The sequence below is a fragment of the Miscanthus floridulus genome, chromosome 16 (genome assembly GCF_019320115.1).
Source record: "Miscanthus floridulus cultivar M001 chromosome 16, ASM1932011v1, whole genome shotgun sequence".
Lineage (NCBI taxonomy): Eukaryota > Viridiplantae > Streptophyta > Magnoliopsida > Poales > Poaceae > Miscanthus > Miscanthus floridulus.
The window spans coordinates 50,211,451-50,238,024 of record NC_089595.1 but is presented as its reverse complement, the minus strand read 5'-3'; the positions used below and the strand labels follow the sequence as shown (position 1 = coordinate 50,238,024).

Genomic DNA, 26,574 nt, shown 5'->3' with positions numbered 1-26,574 from the left:
TTGCTAAATATTGCCTTAAGACACTTTCCAAATTTCTTCATCTTGTTGTCCTTGCAAGACCTAGAGTGAGAGGACTCAGGAATGTCCTCATGAGCATGGGAGCCTCCCGTGGCCTGGCTAGCTGCTGCAAGCTGGGTCTTCTCAATCTTGTAGGCTGTGTGCATCCCATCTTTTGGAAAGCTAATCCCTGTGACCCTCTCAATCAAGAACATGAGGTAAGGAGCATAGGGTAGCCCCTTCCTCCCATCCTCCATAACAAGCCTCAGCTCATGCCAAATAAACTAAGGGATATTGAACTTATCCCCTCCTAGAGCAAAGCAAAATAGCATGTTCCTCACATATCCATTTATGTCTGAGGCTGCTCTATCCTTGGGATTGATAGTTTTTCTAATGAGGTTGTTTAGGATGTAATAGTAACTATGCATCCCACTCCTTTTGCCATCAGCAGCCCTACTATCTCTCCACATGTATCTGATGTCACGGATCTCTACTCTGGGCTCATCATGAATATGAGTGTAAGTCCGATGCTCTTCCCCAAAACCTAGAATCTGGCTGAAGGTGACAAAATCAACACGGTAGTGTCGACCATCCATCATCCAATGTATCTCATCAGTGGACTAATCATAGAAGTGGTGGCGTGGAACTGTGCAAATACCTCTTCATTCTTGTTATACTGGAAACCCATGATATCAGAGAGCTCAAAGCGGTCACAGACCTTGATCACCTTGTCAAACTCAGGGTCCTCCTTTTCATGTATCTCATCCCAGTCAACATACTGCATCTTCCTTATCTTAGTCCTCATCGCACCAAGGATAGCAGTGGCATAGAAGCTGGAATGAAACTCATTCCAAAACCTATAGTCGATGCCCAAATCCTTGCGCACTACATAGGGATTTATCTGACTCACCTCTTTGACCAACTTCCAACTCTTGGAATAGTCGATGACTAGATGCTGATGAGAGTCATCTGGTACTTTCATAAGCATCTCCTAATGAGGACATTCCTAGCATTGACTCATCTTCAAATGAAACTCCACTTGATATAGCTGGTCCAATTACAAGTAGAGCTAAACAATTGGAGAAGGAAATTCATTCTCAGGTGAACTCTAACCTTATGTTTAATAATCAGTTTATGTTGAATGAGCCTATGCTTTTGAGTTCTTGTTCCAATGTCCTTAGGAATGATGGAGTGTATGAACCAGCATGGGATGAAGATGGATTCAAGCCTCTGGACATTTGAACCAAGAAGCCTATGGTGTGCAAGAATAAAATGGTGGTTCATCACCTTTGCATGGAAATGCAACCAGAAGCTAGATGACTGATACATGGTACGGATTCCAAGCATCACCGTGGATAGAATACAAGGAGTTAGACGGTGTTCTATATGTGGATGGAAGCGTCTTCAAGTCTACTTTCTAGCCCATCAAATGGCTCATTATTTGGACTTCCCAATAAAGAGTTATGCTCATTTTAGTAACTGCTATCAGAAGCTAAAAGACACGCGAACCAGCCATGAAATCCACTGGTGCATGCGCATGCTGCCATTTACTCCAAGCTGAACGTCCCTATCCCTATATATATCTTGTACTAGACAATGAAAGGTCAGATCTTGATTGGCTGAATTCAGAATACACAAACTCATGGAGTTTTGTTTATGCATGAGTCTTGAGAGGCTTGCAACACTTGTTCTTTCGATTCCTGAGGGAGTTGTAGAACGCCGAACTGCGGTTCACCCAGTTCGTGCCTTCACGTCTATAGGGCGTGATTGCGTGGGCTGTTTCATCGGTACGTGGAAGGGTGGTTGTCTCGGTAGTTCGTCGCGTGGACAGCCTCGCGGTGCACTGCCTCTTCACCAGGTCACGCAACGACAAGTTATCAAGTTCATGGATCCTACGAGAAGATCGGGCCACACAACTTGCTACACGCGTTGCATAGGCGTGTGCGCATCATTTGGTACCAGAGCCTCCGTTTACTCGTTAGGATTGTTCTTGTTTTTGGTAGGATAGAGTTTATATACCTACTGTCCACTAATAGCCAAAAAAGAAAACCTACAGCCCAAATTCATACGTGCTACTGATTTTGTAGTTTGCTTTATCGAGTTTTAATCCTTTAAGATTTGTCTAGTTGCTGAATTTTTCTTTTCCACATCATTCTAGTTGTTATCATTGTTCTAATCATCAAATCGCTTGCTGCATGTACCCACCCATCCCACCCTTGTTCTGATCGTCATTGCTTGCTGCATATATATAAATAAAAAAACCCCACCCGTTCCACCCTTGTTTTCTACCCGCCACAAATTCCCCACCCGAGTTTCTTGTTTTTGTGCTGCGCCGTCCATCTTAGTTGATCCTTATGTGCCCCTTTAGTTGAAAGTTGTGCTGCGTTTCTCACAAAGGTTAAAAGAAAAGATGTATATGGGTCAAAAGAAGGACTGAAAACAACGAGTTCTTGTTCAAAAAAAGGGAAAAAAAAGAAATAAAAGAGAATTGTGTTTAGCACACCACAAAGGGGTTTGGGCAGCAACAAGTTTTGGTTGGTGCAATTGGTGTTCATCTATTCACTTCCTACATCTTGTTCCTTTCTTTGAGCATCTTTTCCTTTATATTCAGCAACTTAGACTTGAGTTCTTGGATTATTATTCAGTTTTGCATTACTATATTTCAGCGCATTCCATTTACATATTACCCCACCAAGCTCCACTTAAAAGCACCATGAGCTGTTACACCATAGTCTCTTCACTCTTCCACTACAGATTGCAGCCCCGGTTCTTGCCCTTTCCAGGAAGAGAAAGAACTTATTCAGCAAGTGGTGAGGGAGTGATTCCACATATATTCCCCATATATATTGTCCTTTTTTCCCTCTACTAATATGGCAGGACGTGGAGATGGTGCAGCTATTTCGGTGGAGGAATTCCAGGAGCTGCGTACACAAATGAATGATTTGATGCAACAACTACAAACTCTCCAATTGAACATGCCTCATAGAAAACCACCACCAAATGAGGATGATGACAATGAGGATAACGAGGCACCACATCGTGCCGCTGGTCATGGACATGGACGTGGTGGGTTTGGCCATGGTTTTGGTCATACTCGGCGTGTTCTAGTTGGAGGTAGAGATTATGATGGTGATGATGATATGTTGTCTGACATGGATGATCATCGGCATGGTGTCCATCACGGTTATCGTGACCACCATCGTCGTCATGATGATGATGGTTTAAGCAAAGTGAAAGTGTCTATTCCAAAATTTAACAGAAAGGAAAGTGCTGATGATTATTTTGAGTGGGAGACCAAGGTTGATCAGATCTTTGATTTCTATACTTACCCTCCTGTCAAGAAAGCAAAGCTTGCTGCAATTGAGTTCATAGGTTATGCAATCACTTGGTGGAATCAAGTGTGTAATGATTTCCACCATGTTGGACATGATCGTATTACTTGGGATGACATGAAATGAGAAATGAGGCGGAGATTTGTTCCTGCCCATTATTCTCATGAGCTACATTTGAGGCTGAAACGTCTTGTCCAAGGTCATCATAGTGTGGATGAATATTTTTAGGAAATGGAAATGTGTCTACTTCGTACCGGTATCACTGAAGATGAGGAATCAACGATGGCTCGATTTCTAGTTGGTCTTAATAAACCAATCGCAGACAAGGTGGACATGACTAATTACAACACTATGGATGAATTGCTACATTTTGCAAAAAGGGTAGAACGGCAGCTTGCTGAATCTTATAAGAACCATGCTTCATTTTCAGCTCCTCATAGTTCTACTCCATGGCGCCATTCACAGCAGCACGGGTCAGAGGTGCACACACCTTCATCTCGTGCAACTTCTCGTTCAATTTCAACGTCTGCCAAACATTTTGATTCAAGAGGCAAAGCTGTAAATTCCAATCAGTCCAGCTCCTCTGTTACAGCAGCCCAACGGAAGACAAGCAAGATTGAGTGTTTTAAGTGTGGTGGTCATGGACATAAGCGAGCTGAATGTCCCAATCGGCGTACCATTATTGCACTTGCTGATGGTTCTTATGATTCTCAAAGTGAAGAGGATGAAGAGTTTAACAATGTATTTGCAGACCTAAATCTTGATACTTGTGAGTATTCAGCTGAGGATGGTACATTTGAGCTAGGTCTGAATTGTTTAGCCATTCGACATATTCCAACTTTTGCTCACAATAACATGCTACAAGATTTTATTTCTCCATCTTCTGACGAGATTACTAGTGCTGATTTTGATGAGTTGCTTGCTGATTTTCCTGATTTGGAGCCTTCTACAATGAATACACCATCTCCTTCTTTGGTGGTTAGGAGAGTTCTTTCCACTCAGTTTGTTGCTGCTGAACAAGGACAACACTATAATTTGTTTCAGTCCCAATGCAAAGTGAAAGGACAAGTGTGCCGTTTCATCATAGATGGTGGGAGCTGCAATAATATTGTTAATGCTTTGCTTGTTGAGAAGCTTGGTTTGCAGCCACGTCGCCATCCACATCCATACCATATGCAGTGGTTGAATAATTCCGGGACAGTTAAGGTTTCAGCCATGATTCGTTTGTCATTTTCCATTGGTGATTATCATGGAGAGGTTGATTGTGATATTGTCCCCATGCAAGCATGCCATTTGCTGCTTGGTCGACCCTAGCAATTTGATGTGGATTCGGTGCATTTTGGATGGTCTAACAAATACACTTTCATTGCCAATGACAAGAAGGTGGTTCTTGTTCCATTATCTCCAGAGGAGATACATGTTTCAGATGTGGCTTGCATGAAAAGAGAGGAATCTAAAAAAAGAAAACTGAGTGAGACCCACAACACTAGTAAGGAAGATAGTTCTAAAGCATCCAGCCACATAAAGCCTCATTCCACTTTAAAACAGCCACACCAAACTGAGTGCTTATTTGTGAGCAGAAGTGATTTGAGAGATGTGACAAACACTACAGCCCCATTCTTTGTACTGTTGTACAAGGAGGTTTTACTTTCCACTAACGATTTACCTTGCTGGCTGCCTAGTGTTGTTCTTGATTTGTTACAGGACTTTGAGGATGTTTTTCCTGATGAGCTACTAGCTGGACTTCCCCCACTTCATGGCATTGAGCATCAAATTGACTTGGTCCCTGGTGCTTCTCTTCCCAACTGTCTAGCATACCGCACAAACCTCAAAGAAACAAAGGAAATTCAGCAACAGGTAAAAGAGCTTTTGGACAAAGGGTATGTTCGTGAATCCTTATCACCATGTGTTGTTCCTATTTTGTTAGTTCCAAAGAAAGATGGTTCTTGGCGTATGTGTGTTGATTGTCGTGCTATCAATGCTATAACTGTTCGATATCGTCACCCTATTCCAAGGCTTGATGACATATTAGATGAAATGAGTGGTTCAACTATTTTCACCAAGATTGATTTACATAGTGGTTATCATCAAATTCGAATGAAAATAGGTGATGAATGGAAAACAACATTTAAAACTAAATTTGGTCTCTATGAATGGCTTGTGATGCCCTTTGGTTTGACAAATGCTCCTTCAACTTTTATGCGTTTGATGAATCATGTGTTAAGAGCTTTCATTGGCAAATTTGTTGTTGTTTATTTTGATGATATCCTGATCTATAGCAGATCATTTGATGAACACCTTGATCATATCTGTCAAGTTCTTGCTGTTTTGAGAGCTGACAAATTGTATGGAAACATTGCTAAATGCACATTTTGCACAGACCGTGTTGTTTTTCTTGGATTTGTTGTTTCTGCAGATGGAATTCAAGTTCATGAAGAAAAGATTAAAGCAATAAAGGATTGGCCTACACCTACAAATGTGAGTCAAGTTCAAAGTTTTCATGGTCTTGCAGGTTTTTACAGGCGTTTTGTTAAAGATTTCAACACCATCGCTGCACCCCTCAACAATTTGACAAAGAAGGATGTTCCATTCAAGTGGGGTGATGAACAAGACCAAGCCTTCAATGAGTTGAAAACAAAGCTTTGTGAAGCGCCGCTGCTACAACTTCCTGATTTTGGTAAGACATTTGAGATCGCATGTGATGCAAGTGGTATTGGCATAGGAGGTGTACTACTTCAAGAAGGTAAACCTGTTGCCTACTTTTCTGAAAAGTTGAATGGTCCACATCTGAATTATTCTGTCTATGATAAAGAGCTTTATGCCTTAGTTCGAGTTTTGGAAGTTTGGCAACATTATTTGTTACCTAAAGAATTTGTCATCCATTCTGACCATGAAGCTTTGAAATATCTAAAAAGTCAAGGCAAACTAAACCGTAGACATGCTAAATGAATTGAGTTCATTGAAACATTTCCCTATGTTGTAAAACATAAGCGTGGAAAAGATAACATTGTTGCCGATGCCTTATCACGGAGATGTGGTTTGGTTACACAATTAGATACAAAAGTGCTTGGTTTGGAATCCATTAAAACACTCTATGCAGCTAATTCTGATTTTAAAGAACCTTTTTCTCATTGCATTGCTGGAAAAGGCTAGGACAAGTATTATGTGCATGATGGTTTTTTATTTCGGACTAACAAACTATGCATTCCAGCTTGCTTGATTCATCAAGTTCTTTTGCAGGAAGCACATGCTGGTGGCTTAGCTGGTCATTTTGGCGTCAAAAAGACATTGGACATGCTCTCCGATCATTTCTTTTGGCCACATATGCAACGTGATGTCCAGCGACATGTTGCACGCTGCATAATTTGCTTGAAAGCTAAGTCCCGCCTTAATCCCCATGGTCTTTATACTCCATTACCAGTTCTGAATGTACCTTGGGAAGATATATCCATGGATTTTATTTTGGGGTTACCTCGGTCTTAGAGGGGGAGGGATTCTATCTTTGTTGTTGTTGACCGATTCTCTAAAATGGCACATTTTATTCCATGTCATAAGAACGACGATGCTTCACACGTTGCTGATTTGTTTTTCAGGGAGATCATTCGTTTACATGGAGTACCAAGGACTATTGTTTCAGACCAGGATACAAAATTTCTAAGCTATTTTTGGAAGACATTATGGGCTAAACTTGGTACAAAGTTGTTATTTTCCACCACTTGTCATCCGCAAACCGATGGGTAAACTGAAGTTGTCAACCGTACGTTGTCCACCATGTTGCGTGTTGTGTTGAAAAAGAATTTGAAGCAGTGGGAAGACTGCCTTCCACATGTTGAATTTGCTTATAATAGGGTAGTCCATTCCACAACAAACTTTTGTCCATTTGAAATTGTTTATGGGTTTAAACCGCATACTCCCATGGATCTTTTGCCTTTACCATTACAGGAACAAGTTAACTTGGATGCAGCAAAGAGATCAGATTTTCTCAAGAAGCTACATGATGAGACAAGAAGGAATATAGAGAAGAAATCAGCACAATATGCAAAGCAAGCGAACAAAGGTAAGAAGAAGGTTACATTCCAGCACGGAGACCTCGTGTGGTTGCATCTACGCAAGGATCGATTTCCCCAACAGCGCAAGAGTAAGTTATCTCCTAGGGGTGATGGTCCGTTCAAGGTTTACACAAGATAAATGATAATGCTTACAAAATTGAGCTACCACCTGAATATTCCAATGTGAGTACAACATTCAATGTCAAAGACTTGCTTCCATTTGTTGGTGAGCCTGAGTCGAGGACGACTCCTTCTCAAGAGGGGGAGGCTAATGAGGACATTCCTAGCATTCACTCATCTTCAAATGAAACTCCACTTGATATAGCTGGTCCAATTACAAGAAGTAGAGCTAAACAATTGGAGAAGGAAATTCATTCTCAGGTGAACACTAACCTTATGTTTAATAATCAGTTTATGTTGAATGAGCCTATGCTTTTGAGTTCTTGTTCCAATGTCCTTAGGAATGATGGAGTGTATGAACCAGCATGGGATGAAGATGGATTCAAGCCTCTGGACATTTGAACCAAGAAGCCTATGGTGTGCAAGAATAAAATGGTGGTTCATCACCTTTGCATGGAAATGCAACCAGAAGCTAGATGACTAATACATGGTATGAATTCCAAGCATTACCATGGATAGAATACAAGGAGTTAGACAGTGTTCTATATGTGGATGGAAGCATCTTCAAGTCTACTTTCTAGCCCATCAAACGGCTCATTATTTGGACTTTCAAATAAAGAGTTATGCTCATTTTAGTAACTGCTATCAGAAGCTGAAAGACACACGAACCAGCCACGAAATCCACTGGTGCATGCACATGCTGCCATTTACTCCAAGCTGAACGTCCCTATCCCTATATATCTTGTACTAGACAATGAAAGGTCAGATCTTGATTGGCTGAATTCAAAATACACAAACTTGTGGAGTTTTGTTTATGCGTGAGTCTTGAGAGGCTTGCAACACTTGTTCTTTCGATTCCTGAGGGAGTTGTAGAACGCCAAACTGCGGTTCACCCAGTCCGTGCCTTCACGTCTATAGGGCGTGATTGCGTGGGCTATTTCATTGGTACGTGGAAGGGTGATTGTCTCTATAGTTCGTCGCGTGGATAGCCTCACGGTGCACTGCCTCTTCACCAGGTCATGCAGCGACAAGTTATCAAGTTCGTGGATCCTACGAGAAGATTGGGCCACACAACTTGCTACACGCGTTGCATAGGCATGTGCGCATCATCTCCCCATCAACCTCTCTGATGTAGGATCTGTCGAACTCGGTTAAGTGAAGGGGAGTGTTTGGACAGGCATCCGTAGTGCGGCCAGTCATCTCCAACCTTTCCTCATCTTTGATGTACTGCTCATGCCTCCCCCTATCACCATGACCCCTCGGAGTTGCACCAGTGCTAGCTACTGCTAATCTTCCATGACCATGGCAAGGGGGATCCTTGTCTCTTGACTCAACCATGTTCCTCTTTCCTCTACGGTCATCATCGTCATGCTCCATCTATGCATTGTAATGAAACTAGATAAGAAACTATATGAATGGGAGGTAGAACAACACATGTAGAATAGTCTTGATAAGAAAAAAGGATTTAGATCATTAACTTGGGAGACCACTTGGGTAGTGCGGCACTGTTGCACCCTGAGAGCGGCACTGCTGCACTCAGCATCTCCACGAGCTCATGACCTCATTCTTCTTTCTTACCAAATCCATTCTTCAAATGTTTTCCCACATCATCACACGATCTCATAGCTCATAGTTCAAGATAAAACACATGAGGTCATGCAATGAATGGGAGTAGTAGCAGAAATTTGAGTGGGAGAGAGCATGTGGTGAGCAAATCCAATCAATACATCGAGTCATCTTGTGGAAAGTCATAGCTAGGTGTAGATTCAAGCTGTCGGGTGCAGCACTACTGTACCTGAGTGTGGCACTGCCGCATGTGTTGTGCTCCCCTCACCAATGAATCGACATATTGATTGAATTTGTCCATCAAATCTCCCTCTGACTCGATCATACTACCATTAAGAACCTGAATCCATCACAAATAACCTCACATTGCATAGATCGAGTTGGATTAGGGTTATACCTTCTTAAACGAGGATTGAAGAGGGAAGAAGAGCAACTACTCGGGCCAAGAGCAGCAGTAGTCACCAGTGGCGTTGGAAGATGGTCGGCAACCACCATGACACTGCTGGAGACCGACAGCACGTGGCTAGGCGACGGCGACGTGTGGGCATGAGAGGAAGAGAAGGTGTGAGCATTGGTGTTGGGTGAGAATGAGGGAGAGAGGGAGTTACCGTGGGCCTGGGTAAAGAGATAAGGTAGATGGGCCCCTCAGTAAAACCATTGTGGACCAAATCTTAATAGAGATTCAAAGTGTGGCACTGCCACACCCCTAGTTCGGCACTGCCGCACTCTCCAAAATAGTGGGAGTTAGCTACTATCTAAGAGACTCACTCTACATAGGATATGGACACATATCACTTATATATCATGACCAGCAACAGATGAACATTACATATCATGATCATGATACATAGGTTGCCTTTTCTAAACCATTTTGAAGCACAATGTAAAATTTTGCAACTCTTTTGCCTAGATACTAGTTGATCAATCAGATGCATGCTAACTTTCAAACCATGTTATGAGAATCAAGTATATTTAGCTCATTACGCAAAGCACAAAACCTTGACTCATCAAGAGGCTTAGTGAAGATATCGGCTAGTTATTTTCAGTGCTCACATGATAAATTTCTATATCTCCTTTGGCTTCATGGTCTCTCAAGAAATAATGTCAGATGTCTATGTGCTTAGTTCTTGAGTGGCTTACGGGATTATTAGCAAACTTTATGGCACTTTTGTTGTCATATAAGAGTGGGATTTTTGTGAAGTGACATCCAAAATCTTGAAGGGTTTGCCTTATCCAAAGTAGTTGAGCACAACATGCACTGGCTGCAATATACTTAGCCTTGGCAGTGGAAAGGGCTACATAATTTTGCTTTTTAGAACTCCAAGACACTAGGGACCATCCAAGGAATTGACATGTTCCCAAAGTGTTTTTTCGATCTACTTTGCATTCGGCGTAATAGAAATCTGAATACCCAAGTAGTTCAAACCTAGAGCCCTTAGGATACCACAAGACAAGGTTAGGAGTGTGTACTAAATATCTTAAGATTCTCTTAACGGCCACTAAGTGACACTCTTTCGGATTAACTTGAAATCTAGCACACATGCACACACTAAGCATAATATTGGGCCTAGATGTGCATAAATAAAGTAGAGAGCTGATCATAGAGCGATATACCTTAGTATCCACGGCTTTCCCTTCTTCATTAAGATCTAGATGTCCATTGGTTGGCATGGGAGTTTTGATAGGCTTGGCATTCACCATGTCAAACTTCTTGAGCATATCATGGGTGTACTTTGTTTGGCTAATGAAAGTTCCATCCTTCACTTGCTTGATTTGAAATCCAAGGAAGAACTTCAATTCACCCATCATGGACATCTCAAATCTCTTGGTCATGATTCTACTATATTCCTCACAAAAAGAATGATTAGTACTACCAAATATTATGTCATCGACGTATATTTGGCACACAAATATATCTTTGCCAACTTTGTGAGTGAAAAGGGTAGGATCGGCTTTGCCTATTTCAAAGCCTTATTTAAGCAAGAATTTCTTAAGGCATTCGTACCATACTCTTGGTGCTTGCTTAAGCCTATAGAGCGCATTTTGGAGTTTGTAGACATGGTTGGAAAACTTGTGGTCTTCAAAGCCCGGTGGTTGCTCAACATAGACAAGTTCTTGAATAGGGCCATTGAGAAATGCACTCTTCACATCCATTTGATATAGCTTGAAGTTGTGATGAGCGGCATAGGCTAGAAGCATTCGAATTGCTTCAAGTCTTGTCACCAGTGTATATGTTCCTTCAAAGTCCGAGCCCTCTACTTGAGTGAAACCTTGAGCAACCAACCTTGCCTTGTTTCTTGTCACAACTCTATTCTCATCTTGTTTGTTGCCAAAGACCCACTTGGTGTCAATGATATTGGTATTTGGTTGTTCCACCAAAGTCCACACTTAGTTTCTTTTGAAGTTATTTAGCTCTTCTTGCATGGCCATCACCCAATCCGTGTCTCCAAGTGCTTGTTCTACCTTAAGAGGCTCCAAAGAGGAAACAAATGAGTAAAATTGGCAAAAGTTTGCTAAATGTGATCGAGTTGTTACCCCTTTCGAAAACTCCCAAGGATGTTGTCAACGGGATGATCCCGTTGAATTGTTTGCCTTAGCTTTGGATGCTCAATGGCCTCTTATTCATCTTTTGGATCTTCATCATCATCTTGCTTAAATATGGATTGTAGATTTTGTCCTTGAGCTAGAGTCGAATCAGCTGTTGCTGACTATGTAGGTGCAGCACTGATGCCCTCAAGTGCGGCATTGCCGCACTCTGGAGTTGCAGCAGATGCTTGCTACAGTGTAGCATTAGGTATGTCAACGGAAATAGGTGCAACAGCAACTTGAGGAACCTCCACTTCAGTGACTTCTTCTTCTTGTGGTCTAATATCACTAATAGTCAATTGCTTGATTGCTTCACATGGTGGATCCTCCTTTCCTACAACACTTGAATCAACTTGCTCCACTTGAGAGCCATTAGATTCATCAAATGTCACATCTACCACAATCTCAACTCTTTTGGAGGTTTTGTTGAAGACACGGTAGGCATGCTCATTTGATCCATAACCAAGAAGAATATCTTCATTAACTTTAGGTGCAAACTTAGAGATTTTGGGTTTTTTTGTTAAATATGAAACACTTGCACCCAAACACTCTAAAGTAAGACACCTTAGGCTTGTTATCGGTTAGAAGCTCATATAAAGTTTTCTTTAACTTCTTGTGTAGGTAGAGGCAGTTGATGGCATGGCAAGTGGTGTTGACGGCGTCACACCAAAAGATGTCCGGTGTCTTGTACTCATCTAGCATTGTCCTTGCCATGTCAATGAGTGTATGCTTCTTTCTCTCTACTACACCATTTTGTTAAGGGGTGTATGGAGTTGAAAACTCATGCTTGATGCCCTCTTCATCAAGAAACTCCTCAACTAGAGTATTCTTGAATTCGGTCCCATTGTCGCTTCTTACTTTCTTGATGAGAAGACCAAACTCCTTTTGAGCTCTTCTAACAAATATCTTCACCTTCTCTTGAACTTGGCACTTGTCATGCAAGAAAAATACCCAAGTGAAATGGGAATAGTTATCAACAATAACAAGACCATATTTGTTACCCCTAATACTTAGGTAGGCGACTAGTCCAAAGAGATCCATATATTAGCTCCAATGGTTGCTTGGTGGTCATGATGCTCTTTGGTGGGTGAGGTACACCAACTTGCTTTTTGGCATGACAAGCGCTACAAATCCTATCTTTCTCAAAGTGAACATTTATTAGTTCAAGGATGTGTTCATCTTTTAGAAGTTTGACAAAGTTCCTCATCCCAACATGGGCTAGTTGGTGATGCCAAAGCCAACCCATGCTAGATTTTGCCACTAAACAAGTCTCAAGCTTAGCTTTACTTTTGTTGAAATCAACTAAGTAAAGCTTGTTCTTTAATCGACCCGTAAAGACAATAGAGGAATCCTCCCTTCTAAAGACTTCCACACCCTTATCCGTAAAGAGACAATTGTAGCCCATCTCACACAATTGAGAAATGGACAAGTTGTAACTTAATGAATCAACATGTAATACATTTGTAATTGAATGCTCAAGGGTTATAGCAACTTTACCGAGACCAATCGCATACCCCTTTGAATTGTCTCCAAAGATAATATTTTTATTTGACTGCATCATTGGGGAATATGATGAGAACATACTCCTTTCTTCGATCATATGATATGTACATCCACTATCAAGCACCCAACTTGATCCACTAGAGGAGTATGCCTACAAAACAAGTTTAGTTGCTAGATTTAGGTCCCGAATTTGATTTGGGGCCATGCATGTTAGTCACAAGAATCTTAGGAACCCAAATAGAAGTATTTCTATATATGTTGGTTTCCTTTCCAACATATTTTGCAACCACTTTCCCCCTGCTATTGTTCTTCAAAACAAAACATGATGTGAAGCTTTGTCGAGGTGCATAGGTCTTTGGTTGATAGGCATACTTATTTTTGGTGGCCCACACTGATTCCTTAGGCTTCTAGAAAACATGTTTCTCCTGGTACACCTTCTTCTTGGGCTTAGTTTGATCAGGAGCAGAATTGGTAGCCTTCCCATTTTTGAGGGGTGCGGCACTACCGCCCTTCACCGTGGCACTGCCGTGGTCTGTGCAGGCTGATCTGTACCAATTTTGCCCTTCCTTTCAAACTGCACACACTCATAGCCATTCACTATCCTTCTTCCATTTGACTTGGCTCCTTTTGTGTGTCCAAGCCAATGCTTGATTGAAGGATGCCTTCCTTGCTTGAATTATGGCCCTTTTGATTCATCATTCTTCTTATCATTGGATTGGATCTTACCTATCCACCCTTTTCCAATGACTTCATTGAGCCTAGCAATTTCCTTTCTCATAGCCTCCATGTTTGCAAGGTTAGTGGAATAAGCGTTCAAATCAAGATTAAAACATTTTCCACAACCTTGTAGTGGAGGGAGTAGAGGTTTCCTTTGCTTTAGGGAGATGTGAGTTGCTATCCCAAAAAATGCTATATTGCATCTCAAGTTCTTTGTGTTTTCATCCAAGTCATAATACTTTTTCTTGAGAGCTTTATTTGCTTTCTTTGTAATAGCATGGTCCTCTTGCTCTTTGGCCAAAGCCTTGCGTAAGGATTTCACCTCACTTCTTTCTAATACAAGAGCTTCTTTACAAGCAATGTAGAGATCCTCTTGTTGGATAAGAGTCTCTTCTCTAGATTCTAGCTCGGCTTGGACACTCTCTAAATCCTCCATTAGCTTAGTGATGAATAATTTGGTCTTTCCATCCAAAATTTTAGTTATCATGTTTATTTCTTTATCACTAGATTTATCATCACTAGAGCTATCACTAATATCACTACTAGAGATATCTCTAGGAGGTGGAGGAGATTTGGCCTTCAATTTGGATTTTACATTCTCACCCTTTGCTATGAGATAATGTGAGGGGAGTAGTAGTCATAATTAGACATGTCGTTGAAGAGCCTTGGTATAGGGGATGACTTATGAATAGCAATAGTTGCAACCTTCTCATCCTCTTCACTTGTGCTCTCTTTAGTTGAGTCCCATTCATGCCCAATGTGAGCCTCTCCCATGTACTTCTTGCTCTTTTTACGGTCGGCCTTCTCCTCTTTTCTATCCTTCTTGTATTTGTTGTCCTTGATCTCATATGGACACTTGGCAATGAAGTGATCAGTGCTTCCACAATTGTAGCATGTCCTCTTTTTCTTGTTTGGAAAGCTTCTCTTCACTACCTTCTAGCCTTGCTTCTTTAGCCCCTTGTGATACCTCTTCATAAAGAGAGCAACATCATCAACTTTCTCATATTGATCATCATCATTTCCACTTTAACTTCAAGATGGTGTGGTCTCTACTCTTTCTTGAACTTGCTTGCTTGATTTGGGCTTGCTAGTTGAAGCTTGTTGGTTGCTCTTGGACTTGCTTGTAGAGCCTTGCTTGCTTGATTTGTTGGCCTTGAGAGCTACATCCTTGATCTTGATGCCCTCTAACTTTGCTTGCAATTCTCCAAGTTTCTTCCTCTCATTTGCTTCTTCTTTTTGCATGTCAAAGGTCAAGATCCTCCCAAGTACATCATTTGGTGTGAAGTACTCAAACTTTTTCTTGTCTCTAATTAGAGTGACTACGGTCTCATTTCTAGGTGAATAAGCTTCCAACATAATCTTAACAACTTTGTGATTATCTAGCTCATCACAACCATAGACTCTAATCTTACCCATCATCATCATCATCAACCTATCAAACATCTCTTGTGGCCCCTCTCCATCCAAGATTACAAACCGGTTGAGCTTTGACATCAATAAGTTAATTCTTGCCTTTCTTACTTTGTCAACCCCTTCATGTGCTAGGTGCAAAGTGTCCCATATTTGCTTGGCAACATCAACTCCAATCACTCTATTATACTCATCATCATCCAAGGCACTAAGCAACACACTTGTGGCTTGACCATTGAGGTGAATGATTCTCATCTCTTCTAGTGTTGGGCTCTTGGGATCAACCGGTGGCTCAAATCCATTGTAAACAATCTCCCAAATGCCAGGGTGAAGACCTATAAGATAGGCTCTCATCAAGTGCTTCCACTTAGCAAAGTTAGTCCCATTAAAATGAGGTAACTTGCCCATGGGCACATTAATGAAAGACCTCCGATCATGGTTAGTCGTAGGAATAGAAGAGTAGTTAAAGGATATGGTGGCATATTTTTTGTCGTTGGCCTTGCCCTTTCCTTTCTTATCCTTCTTGTTCCCCTCCGACACTTGGTATGACTTATCATCATCTCCATCTTCAGAACTACTTGATATGCTTGATGATGCACTTGTTGCCTTCTCTTCTTCTTCCTTCTTCTTCCTAGCTTCTCTTCTTTTTCTTCTTGCTTCTCTCTTAAGCCTTCTTTCTTCTTTCCTTTGCTTCTTTTCCTCTAACCACTATGCCTCCTTCTTCTCTCTTGCTTCTCTTTTTAGCTTTCTTGCCTCCTTTCTTCTTCTCTCATTATCATCGAGAGCTCTTTCGGCATTGGTAGCCTCAAGATGTGGGTAGTGTGGTGTTACTTGCTATCGACGCACTTAGCTCGCTGTTGTTCGTGTCGACATCTACCTGCTTCACGCTACTAGTTCCTCCTCTGGCCTCCATACCTCATGCAGTGAAGCGTATATGAGGTAACTCGCTCTAATACCACTTGTAGGATCTTTGGTTGGCCTAGAGGGGGATGAATAGGCCTGTCAAAACAAACACTGAAACTTTTATCAAATTCACCCTGCAGCACTACCGCTCTGGAGGGCAGCACTGCCGGACCAGAACAGCGGCACTGCCGCACCTACAGACAACTTCGAGTTACAATTCAAAATTAGTGAATGAAAACTTAGATCGGAGAAATTTCTCAGCTTACTGCAGGTATTATAGTCAAAGATCAAGAGCTAGAATAAGTAGAAACACCACACACAAGTAGATCTACTAGAAACCCTAGAAATCACCTCAACCAACAATATGAAATGCAACTAATATAAATCAAGCACAAGTGACACAATGATTTATCCCGTGGTTCAGCTCGCCACCAAGGCTTGCCTACCTCCCCGTTATTGAGGTTAGCCACTAAGACTTAGGGCTTTTCAACCCTTCCTTATTCTAAAGTCAAGAGACTTAACTCTTGAGATGAGGGGTGAGTATACTAGCTTCAAGAGATAGTTGCAGACCTCCCAGGGCTGCCACATAAGTTGGTAAGCTCCATGGGCAATGCTCTAGCCAGCTAGGAGCCAAGCTCCAAGAGTAACAAACACAACCGCCAGCTAAAAAGTGAACCAAGTGCTCTTTTGAGTTGGGGAATCAATGGAGCTACTCTCTAATCAAGTTTTGGACCTTTTTCTCTTAAGGATTTATGGGGAAATAAATGGATTTGCTTGAGGGCTCAAGATCAACAATGGAGGGAGAGAGAGAGCTTCTTTTCTGTTTGGGCATGCTAGAATGAGCAGGAGGAAGAAGAGAGACATTGGGGAGGGAGAGGATGTGTATAAATACCCCCTCAGCCCCAACGGTCACTTAAGTCATGGCAGTGCCGTGGCTTAAGTGCGGCAGTGCCACTCTTCAAGTGTGGCAATATCGCATCACACAAGACAACAAGGGTAAGAGTGAAGTGTAGACTGTCTTGGCTATAAATCTAAGGATGCATGTGTATGTTTGAGCACTTGGTAGCATATATTAGCTTAAGCATTATGTCTCCCTTTATAGTATGGCTTTTCCTATACTTAAATTTAAAATATAAAAGAATTTAAATCTCCTTTGAGTTTGAAGCTATCTACATTTGTAATTGGGGGCTCCCCCGTTTAGTGTAGCATCCTTGAATATGAATTCCCTGCTTGTCATCTCGATAAATATCATTAGTTCTCTAATTACGTGGTCATTATCACCCAAACCCACAATCAGGGCTTGATTGCACTTTTAGAGGGACTTCTTTCATAAAGGAATTTGAGAGAAACCCACAACTTTAATGGCATTTGGGCAAAGCTCACTTGCCATAAAGACAAAATTATGATTTTCTTGAGTGTTTGGTGTTGCTTCTGTTTTTCTAACCGCTTATATATTGCTCCCATGCGCCTTATGTTATAGGAAACCAAGCCGACAGTGGTCTACTTACATGAGACAAAGCTTAATTCTATCAACATCCATCTAGCTACTGAATTCCTTGATACAACACTAGATTAATTGATTCTACTTTTTACTTGATGGAATTGTTGTAGACTAGTGCTCTAATTTAATTTATTATGGCAAACAACTAGTTTAACAAATCCTTCTCCCTCAGCACTCAGATGACCATCGGACTCTCCAACATGCCCTTTTTGCTTTCTGTAGTGTATGGTGGTATGGCCCAATTGAAGACTGCAACAAACATTCATTTCTCTAGGAAGTCATCTTCGGATCTCCCTACACAACCATCTTCAAACTCCTTGTGGTTATGCATTGGGGATTTCAATCTTTTTGAGGAATTTGGAGGGCCCCAGGCCCCTACAGTGAATATTTTAGTTTTTTTAAAAGAGGGAGTATTTACAAGCTATAGATAAAGAGACAAAGAAGGAAACAAAGAAAATCAATCAAAACCTATAGATTACATCAAATTTTGTGTCCATTGATCAAATAGCAGTGCAAGACTTGACTTCACCTTATGTGATAACAACATAATTTCCTTGAAGAAGTGGTTTCTTGAGGCTCTTCAGATAGGCCGAATCCCTTTGAAAATCTGATCATTCCTTGTTGTCCATATCTCCGAACATAAGAGCACAACTGTTGCCATGAAGAACTATGACTGTATCACGTCCTTAGCTGCACTCGTACCATGTCTTGCATAATCCTTTGTAATTGATGAAAAGCTCTTCCGAGATTGGCAGATGAAAAGCTATGTGATTTCATCTTGGCCAAAAGCATTTTCAACAGAAATGAGCTCGTTCTTTACAAACGAGAACAACTCTGGTGAAGTAGACTTTAAGTCTTTGGTAGTTCCAATTATCCTACCAGAACATGATGGTCTTCCCATTTTCTGCTTCTACCACTACAACTATTATATTTTAGCCATCATGGGGGCTACCACCTATGCGATGATATGATCACCACATTCACCTGAAGAATCTAGTACACCTAGTTGTAGTCAGACCCTATAGATACCCTCAGCTATAGAAAGAGGAACTAGAAAGACAATGCCAAACTATGCTAGAACAAGGAATCATATACATCTGCCAATTCTTCTGTAGTTATACTTGTTAAGAAACATGATGGATATAGGAAATTTTGTGTTGATTAACCAGCTCTCAACAATAATATCCTCAAAGATAAATTATCAATTCTGGTAATTGATGAACTCTTGGATGAATTGATGAATTCAAAGGGGCAAAATTCTTCACCAAGTTGGACATAAGGTTAGGATATCGCTAGGTACACATGTATCTAGATGACATTAAAAAATGGCTTTCCAAACTCGTCATGGTCATTTTCAATTCTTGGTAACACCCTTCGAACTCTACAACACGCCATCAACTTTCCAAGCACTCATGAATGATATATTGGTCCTTACCTACTGAAATTCATGTTAGTGTTCTTTAACAACATATTAATCTACAACAAAACATGGTCAGAACGCCTCCAACACATCAAGTAAGTTTTAGTTGTCTTTGACAACATATTAATCTACAACAAAACATGGTCAGAACACCTCCAACACATCAGGTAAGTTTTGTCTACTCTATAGCAGCATGCAGTGCCATTAAAAAATTCCAAATGCCTCTTTGGTTAGTCAATACTCAATAGTGGGGTATTTGGGTCACATATCAGCATGAGTGTCTATTGACCCAGCCAAAATTGATTCTATCACAACATGGTCATAGCCAACTAAATAAAGCAATTATGTGGGTTTCTAGGATTAGCAGGCTACTATAGGAAATTCATTAGAAGCTTTGAAATCATTGCAAAACTATTAACTCAGCTGCTAAAGAAAGATGGATTTATATGGACAGATTTAGCATCTTTAGCATTCCAATAGCTACAACAGAAGTTATCAACAACACTAGTTTTGCAACTGCCAGACTTTGACAAACCATTCATAGTCAAATGTGATGCATCATCAACCGGGTTTGGAGTAGTACTACACCAGGTAACATAGGCAATAGCCTTTTTTAGTCGAAGCATAGTGTCGTGACACTCTAAACTTGCAGCATATGAAAGATAATTAATTGGATTGGTGATAGTAGTCAAACACTAGCGACCTTACTTATGGGGATGGATCTTCACAATTAGCTCAGATCAATACAACCTCAAATACATTTTGGATCAACAACTCCCAACAATACCACAACAGCAATGGGTAACAAAAATACTTGGCTCTGATTTCAATATAGTATTTAAACTAGGTAAGCAAAACATGGTGGCTAATGCCCTGTCAAGACGATCCTTGATGGAGCCATCTCTACTAGCAATCTCAGAAATCAACTTCTTAGTTTTTGAAAAGATAATGGATGAGGTATTAGAGTCTGACAACCATAGAAACCTGGTGGCTCACATCTTAAACAGACGCCAAGGGACTTTATAGAGCTTCACCAATGGACTCATTCTCTACAACAAACGGGTACATATTCCACCATCGTCTCCACTTCTACATATATGATATGCTTCATGCCATCCATAATGTTGCACATCTTGCGGGACTTCTTTAGAATTTGGTCATTCCAGACAAGATATGGGAGGGTATATCTATGGATTTTGTCGAGGCACTACCCAAAGTAGCAGGCAATTTAGTCATCCTCAGGGTGGTGGACCGCCTATAAAGGTATGTTCACTTCATACCGCTTTCACATGCGTACTCAAGAGCAGTAGTGGCTCAGAGCTTCTTTACATAAATTTTTAGATTACATGGATTACCTCATTCTATTTTTTGTGATAAAGACATTTTTCACTAATAGATTCTAGCGTAAGTTGTTTCACATGACAACAGTAAAACTCAATATGACTTGCGCCAACCACCATCAATCAGATGGCCAGTCAGAGGTCGTTAACAAAGTCATCACCATGTACCTCAGATGTGTGAGAGGGGATATACCAAAAGAATGGATACAATCTTTACCTTGGGCAAAATTTTGTTACAATATTTCACATCACACGTCTACTCATACAACTCTGTTCAAACTGGTCTACGGATGAGATCCACCAGGATTGAGAACATATAGCTCGGGCGATGCCAAAATTTAGGTAGTGGATGACCTGCTAACAGTACAAGATAGTTTCTTGGTGGTAGACCAAACTTTGGCTATGGAATCTCAAGATTATTATACCAAACACTATAACAACAAACATGTGGACATAAGCTTTATTGTTGACGAATGGGTATGGTTGAATTAATGTCGTGGTCAGCGATAGCCAGCTCAACACTACAAAAAGGCAAGTTTTCCCCATTGTACTTTGGTCCTTATAACATTAGTGAACAAATTGGGTCTGTAGCATACCACCTTGAGCTCACTTAAGACATCCACATTCACAACGCCTTTCATGTGAGTTTACTTAAGAAATATAGAGGGCCTCCACCATCAACTCCCCTACAAATGCCTATAATGCACGAAGGAACAGCGGTACTAGAACTAGAACAAATGATAAAGGCTGAACTCTATAGGGGGAATTTACATGTGTTGGTTAAATGGAAAGGTCAACCAGCAGCAAAAATCCTAGTGGGAGGAGCAGAATTGATCAAACAACTGTATCAAACATTCCAGCTCGAGGACAAGCTAATTCTCCTCGCGGGAAGAGATGTCATGGTCGGTAAGACATACAATAGGAGAACATGTCTAGACATATTAGTGGGCCAATTCATTTGTGAGGGGCCTTGGCCTAGCTGTTATAGATTAGATCTAAAGGAGTAGTAGGGGTCATGGACTTTGTCTGTCAGGAGCCTAAAGGCCCATTAGCATTTGTGTAAAACCCCTATATATATGTGGGGAATTCCTTAATGAAAGGCAACCAAGGTTTAGAGTTAATCCCTTATCTCTCTCTAGCTGTGGTCCCTCTCTCTCTCTTCTCCTCTGCATCGACGCCTCTTCTTTCCTCCTCTATGCCATCCCTACAGCCGCTGCCGCCATTAGCCCTAGTCGGCCGATCCTTCCCCGTGGTTGGAGATGTGTGACAAATCGATAATTGAACATGATAGCAGCCCTCCAACTAGCTCCAGAACGCTCATTTATAGTTGCAACTAGTAAATGAGGTCATCCTCCGCCTAGACAAAGCCCAAGAACATCGTCCTTTTTTAGCTAATGAGATGACCCTCCATAGTGATTTGAAATTCAGGGTCCTAGGTCTTGCTGTAGTGGAACGCTCCAGGCGAAGGCAAAGCTTATGGCTCATACAAATCAAGGAAGGTGGTGCTTGTACCAATTTTTTCCACTTCAAAGCCAATGGTCATCGTCATAAAAACTTAAATCCCATGTCTCAAGTAAGATGATGGATCGTTCATTTGGTCACATAAAGTTAAGGACTAGCAGTTATACAAACACTATAAATAACACCAACAGGTTTCCATTTAATTGGGAGGAATTGAATCTCTCCTGTATCAATGAGGCAGAGCTGGAAACCGAGTTCACTGAAGAAGAAATTCTAGAAGCCATAAATGAACTCCCGCAAAAAAGCGCTAGAATCTAATGGGTTTACTAGGGCCTTCTACAAAATTTGTTGGCCAATCATAGAAGCTGAGATAATTAGATTCTTCTCTTGTCTACACAACCACTCTATGCCTCTTGAGAGGCTCAAGGGAGTAGCGATAATTCTCATCACAAAAAAGAAAGTTTTGGAGATAGCTGTTGATTTCAGACCTATTAGTCATTTCTTTGCTTATCTGGTTTCAAAAGTTCTTACAAAGCGGCTCGCCTTCATAATTGAGCCTTGTTTCCAATTGTGCCAAAGCGCTTTCATTAGGGGATGATGTATTCAAGATAATTTTCTCTGTATAAACAATCTGGTCAAAGCTCACCATCGATGTAACCCTATGAACACCTGCTCCAGCTTTGGAGTAAGCGACCCAAGTTAGAATGCCCATTTGTGTGCTCTCACTAGAGTTAAAGGGTGGTCCAGCCAAGGGAGAGCTTAGAGGTCCCTTGGTGCCTAGTGTCCTATGACAACAAAGCTTTTGACTATATCTCTTATGAGTACCTCGATCTTCTCGAACATTCGAGGATTTGACAACAAATGGTGTGACTCACTTGCTCTTATGCTCAGATCCTCTTCATCCTCAGTTCTTTTGAATGGACTAGTGATTGGACCAAGAATTCATCATCAACGTGATCTTTAGCAAGGCGATCCACTGTCCCCATATCTCTTTATTCTTGCAAATGATGTGTTGTAAAAGTTGCTTGACTTGGTAACATAAATTGGTCACCTAACGCCACTACAAAGCAGACATGCTGCGATCAAAAGGTACATATAAAAATCCAAATTTGTAGTCCAGGGAAGGAAATTACGCCTTCGAAAAGATCCACCCCATGTGTTTCCAAAACCCGTTGTCAGCCTAAAACCGAATTGGAGTTGTATTTTTGCAATGATTTGTAGGAGTTGACTCCTAACGAGATGAGTCCACCCCGACTCTATACATATAAAGGGCTATGATGGATTGAGGGCACCCAATCGATTAAAAACACAATTATTATACTATTTTTACCATTCCAATCCCCGTATCTGTTGTCCCGCAAGCATTTTGATGATGTTTATGGGCCCTCTAGATAGCGTCTAAGCATTAGAGCAACCTTAGGTGCGCCTACCCGACGGGCTTCTTCTTAGAGGCGTTCATAGGTTTTATTGCTGCGAATTCTGCCAAAACCGTGTAGCCCAGTTTCCCCAGTTTAGGATACCGACCTAGCATTTTTTTTCTAGCTTTGTTGCAATTCAATCCTTGAGCAATCTGAGTGATGCTCATAAGATCAGAGCGTGCTAACTCTATATATTACGTAATTCTGTGTCAGAATTAATGAGTTCAGATAATAAGCATTCTTACAAACAGTCTGCAACCCAGCGCCTTTTGTAGGCAGTTTCACATTCATAAGTCAAGCGGTCATAATAACATTATAATATCTTAGGTGTGATCCGCTTTAACATATACACATTGAAACATAAGAAGTTCACACATTACCTAAATATAACGAGTCAGTTCAGCAGGGGTTGAGCATGCTCTCTATGCATACTTGACCCCGCTAGACAATCCTTAAGCACATGAACAATAATAACTATACTCGAAATAGTTCAAAATTTGATCTTATGCAGATGAAAGACGAGGTATACCTGCAGTGTAGAAACCTGTGTAGGGATAACAGGATTGATAGGAACCAATCCGATTGACGTTGAAAAGCTCCGTGAACTGCATGGACTCAAGCCGGATCGCGAAGGCGCTGGTAAATGTGGATACATGAATGGCATTGTTATCCTCATCAAACCCCAGTATCCTTGCTGCTGACAAATTACTGTCCATCATATTCATACGTGGTACAGGAAGGAGGTTGTCCAGCTGAATTGTTTTCCGTAGCACCCATCCGACGGCACCATCTGGTGAGCTGGCCTCCCTCTTCCACAACTCCATGGTGAGTTTGTACAAGATTGCAAGGCCTAGCTCTCCATCTTGTGTCCTCACGACCTGGAAGAATGATCTGTCAATGGGACAGAGGCTCTTTGGCGTCTTGATTATGCCTAGACTGTGCCTCTTCAGATCAAATTCAAGGATGCCGTTTGGCCACCGGAGAAATCCGCAGAGTGCATTCCCAATCGAGACACTGGGCAGATTGGACACGGACATGGGAATAATAACAGTTGAGATGGTGTGGCCCCATTTTCCGGTCTTGGATTCGTAGACGCACATGGACACACGTATGCGACCATCGTGTACGTCGTCTGTGCGTATCAAGATGACTTTGAAGGGCCCCAAGTGCCCATCATCGCCAACGCCATCGGCAGTGGCGGCGGCGGTGCTCAGCACCGTGCCACGGCAGCAGTACGCCCCGTTGTCAGTGGTGAACTCCGGTGGATACGCCACGGTGGCCCGGCAGCCGGTGAGGGGATCCCACACGACGGCGTGGAGGCGTCTCCGGTTGATGAGGAGGGCGAGGCCGTGGCGGCAGCCGAGGAAGAAGAGGCGCTCGCCGGCAGCACCAGGCTGCGGCGGCAGGGAGAAGCGCTCGGGTGGGATGCAGTCAGGCGGCGCCAGCGTCGGGACGAAGACTGGCCCGCGAGGGTCGCTGAAGAAGTAGCCGAGCAGGGGCGGAGGCGTCCGGTGGTGGTGCTCGCGGAAGCGGCGGAGGAAGAAAGGGTCCGCGACGAGGCGTCGCCAGCGTTTGCACACGAGGGACGCACGCGGGAGAGACGACGGCAGCGGCGGCAGGCGCAGGAGGATCTCACGGAGGAGATCGTCGTTGTCCGGCAGCGGCACCGCCCGCTCTTGCTCTGCGGGTGCACGTTCCGATCCTCCGATGCAACACCTGGGAGGAGAGGCATGGCCAGAACTGTTGTTAGTACTAACTACTGCCTTCTGTTGTCTGAAATAATGGAGTTACATATATGTATGTATATATATATGAGCTCGGTAACTACGAAGTACATACCTTGCAAAATGCCGGAACTTGAGCAGCATCTTTCTGACGACGACGATGATCACAACAGACTCTCGTGTGGGATACTGGGATCGCAAGAGAAACGCTGAGGATCGGAGCCTCCGATCGATCGAGGCAGCCCTCGTAGGTACGGTGGCCTGTGTGCCGTCGCACGTTGGGTGGGCCGGGAAGGCTACCTGCAGATAGACGAAGCCGCGTCTTCCTTCGTCTTCCTTCCGGACTCCGGTAGTCCAGTCCAGTGCGTTTTATGGACTGGACAACTTGAGTTGGGGGCTGTGGCGGCTTCGATTCTTGGGTCCAAGTCAGGGTCTGGTCCATTCAAATTTTAACAGTCAGCGATCAACTGTAGTGATTCGTTTGTCTTTCTGTTTTGTCCTCGACGCGTGATACACGCACTACTTAAGAGAATTTTACCAAGACTTTGAAAGTAAACATCAAGCTTGATGGCTGGATTTATTCAACGCGGATTGGAAGCGAGCGAGCATATATGCATGCATCTAGCAACATCAAGCACTTAAACCACCACACCCGTGCACTCACTAATTGTCAGGATTTGATTCCAAACGGATCGGATGGATACGTGCATCCATATGTTCATCACCCTAACAAAAACATACGAGTGCGCGCTACTCGAATTTTGTTGGACGCCGCTAATGCACGGTAGTGCGTGCAGTGGCAGATCTAGAACTGATCGCGAGGGGGGTTAAGTGTACAGAGTAAAGCAGAGGAAATTTAAGGCAGCCAAGCACTTAGAATTAGTAAAAGAGATCAACTAGCGAGAGTGGTGTCCTGCAAATTACCGAGTAAGATTGTGCAAATTATTGAGTGGTGTCCTACTAAATAGGGGTACCCCCTGAATCCGCTCCGCTGGTCTTCCTCCTCGCCTCCGATCCCGTGGCTCCCTCGACCCCGCCCTCCTCCTCGTACTCACCTCTGCCGCCGCCCACCACCTAGCCATGGGCGGTAGGGCCTCGCTGAAGCTCCACGGCCGCGAGTGGTGACCTCCTCCTACCCCTTCCCCCTCCCTCTGCCGCCATGGCCATGGGTGCCCCCGCCCCCGATCTGGCCCGGACCGCCGCCAAAACCCTAACGCCACCCTCCCGCCGTCCCCATCGCCTGGCCGGCCTGCCTCCCTGAGCCCCTTCTCTTCTAATCCCGCCAGAGTTGGGGAAGAAGAGAGGGAGAAGTACAATGCCTTCTAAGCCCGCTGAAACCCTAACTCCCTGATGCTTGAACGCGAAAGGAGGACGAGGAGGAGAAGGACACACCTCGAGTTCGCCGGCGCTGGTGGCCTTGGAGCGTTAGTAGCTGCTAGATCGAGGAGGAGAGAGAGCGTGCAGTGTGGTGGCCTCCTTCGAGCATGGCCGCGATGCGGAAGAAAAGAGGGGGGAAGTGGGCGTGTG

General features: G+C 42.6%; 2 protein-coding genes across 2 annotated transcripts; one reads left to right on the top strand and one right to left on the bottom strand.

Annotated features, from left to right (window-relative positions):
- Window positions 1–3,611: 3,611 nt before the first annotated feature.
- On the top strand, window positions 3,612–7,517 carry LOC136510670 (uncharacterized). Its single transcript, XM_066505044.1, has 4 exons — window positions 3,612–4,586; window positions 5,034–5,209; window positions 5,612–6,170; window positions 7,272–7,517. Exons 1-4 carry the CDS (start codon window positions 3,612–3,614, stop codon window positions 7,515–7,517), a joined length of 1,956 nt encoding a protein of 651 aa, XP_066361141.1.
- Window positions 7,518–23,826: 16,309 nt separating this feature from the next.
- On the bottom strand, window positions 23,827–25,210 carry LOC136511474 (uncharacterized). Its single transcript, XM_066505535.1, has 2 exons — window positions 25,163–25,210; window positions 23,827–25,039 (listed from the first exon to the last, which is right to left on the bottom strand). The coding sequence occupies exons 1-2, from the start codon at window positions 25,189–25,191 to the stop codon at window positions 23,827–23,829; spliced, it is 1,242 nt and encodes a 413-aa protein (XP_066361632.1). The 5' UTR covers window positions 25,192–25,210.
- Window positions 25,211–26,574: the final 1,364 nt, after the last annotated feature.

Coding starts and splice junctions, on each gene's coding strand:
- LOC136510670 (XM_066505044.1), top strand. CDS start 3,612: ATGGCTCGATTTCTAGTTGGTCTTAATAAACCAATCGCAGACAAGGTG. Junction 4,587..5,033: donor TTGGTGATTATCATGGAGAG/GTTGATTGTGAT, acceptor GATTTGTTACAG/GACTTTGAGGATGTTTTTCC. Junction 6,171..7,271: donor CCTTAGTTCGAGTTTTGGAA/GTTTGGCAACAT, acceptor TTACCATTACAG/GAACAAGTTAACTTGGATGC.
- LOC136511474 (XM_066505535.1), bottom strand. CDS start 25,191: ATGCTGCTCAAGTTCCGGCATTTTGCAAG. Junction 25,040..25,162: donor AAGTTCCGGCATTTTGCAAG/GTATGTACTTCG, acceptor CTCTCCTCCCAG/GTGTTGCATCGGAGGATCGG.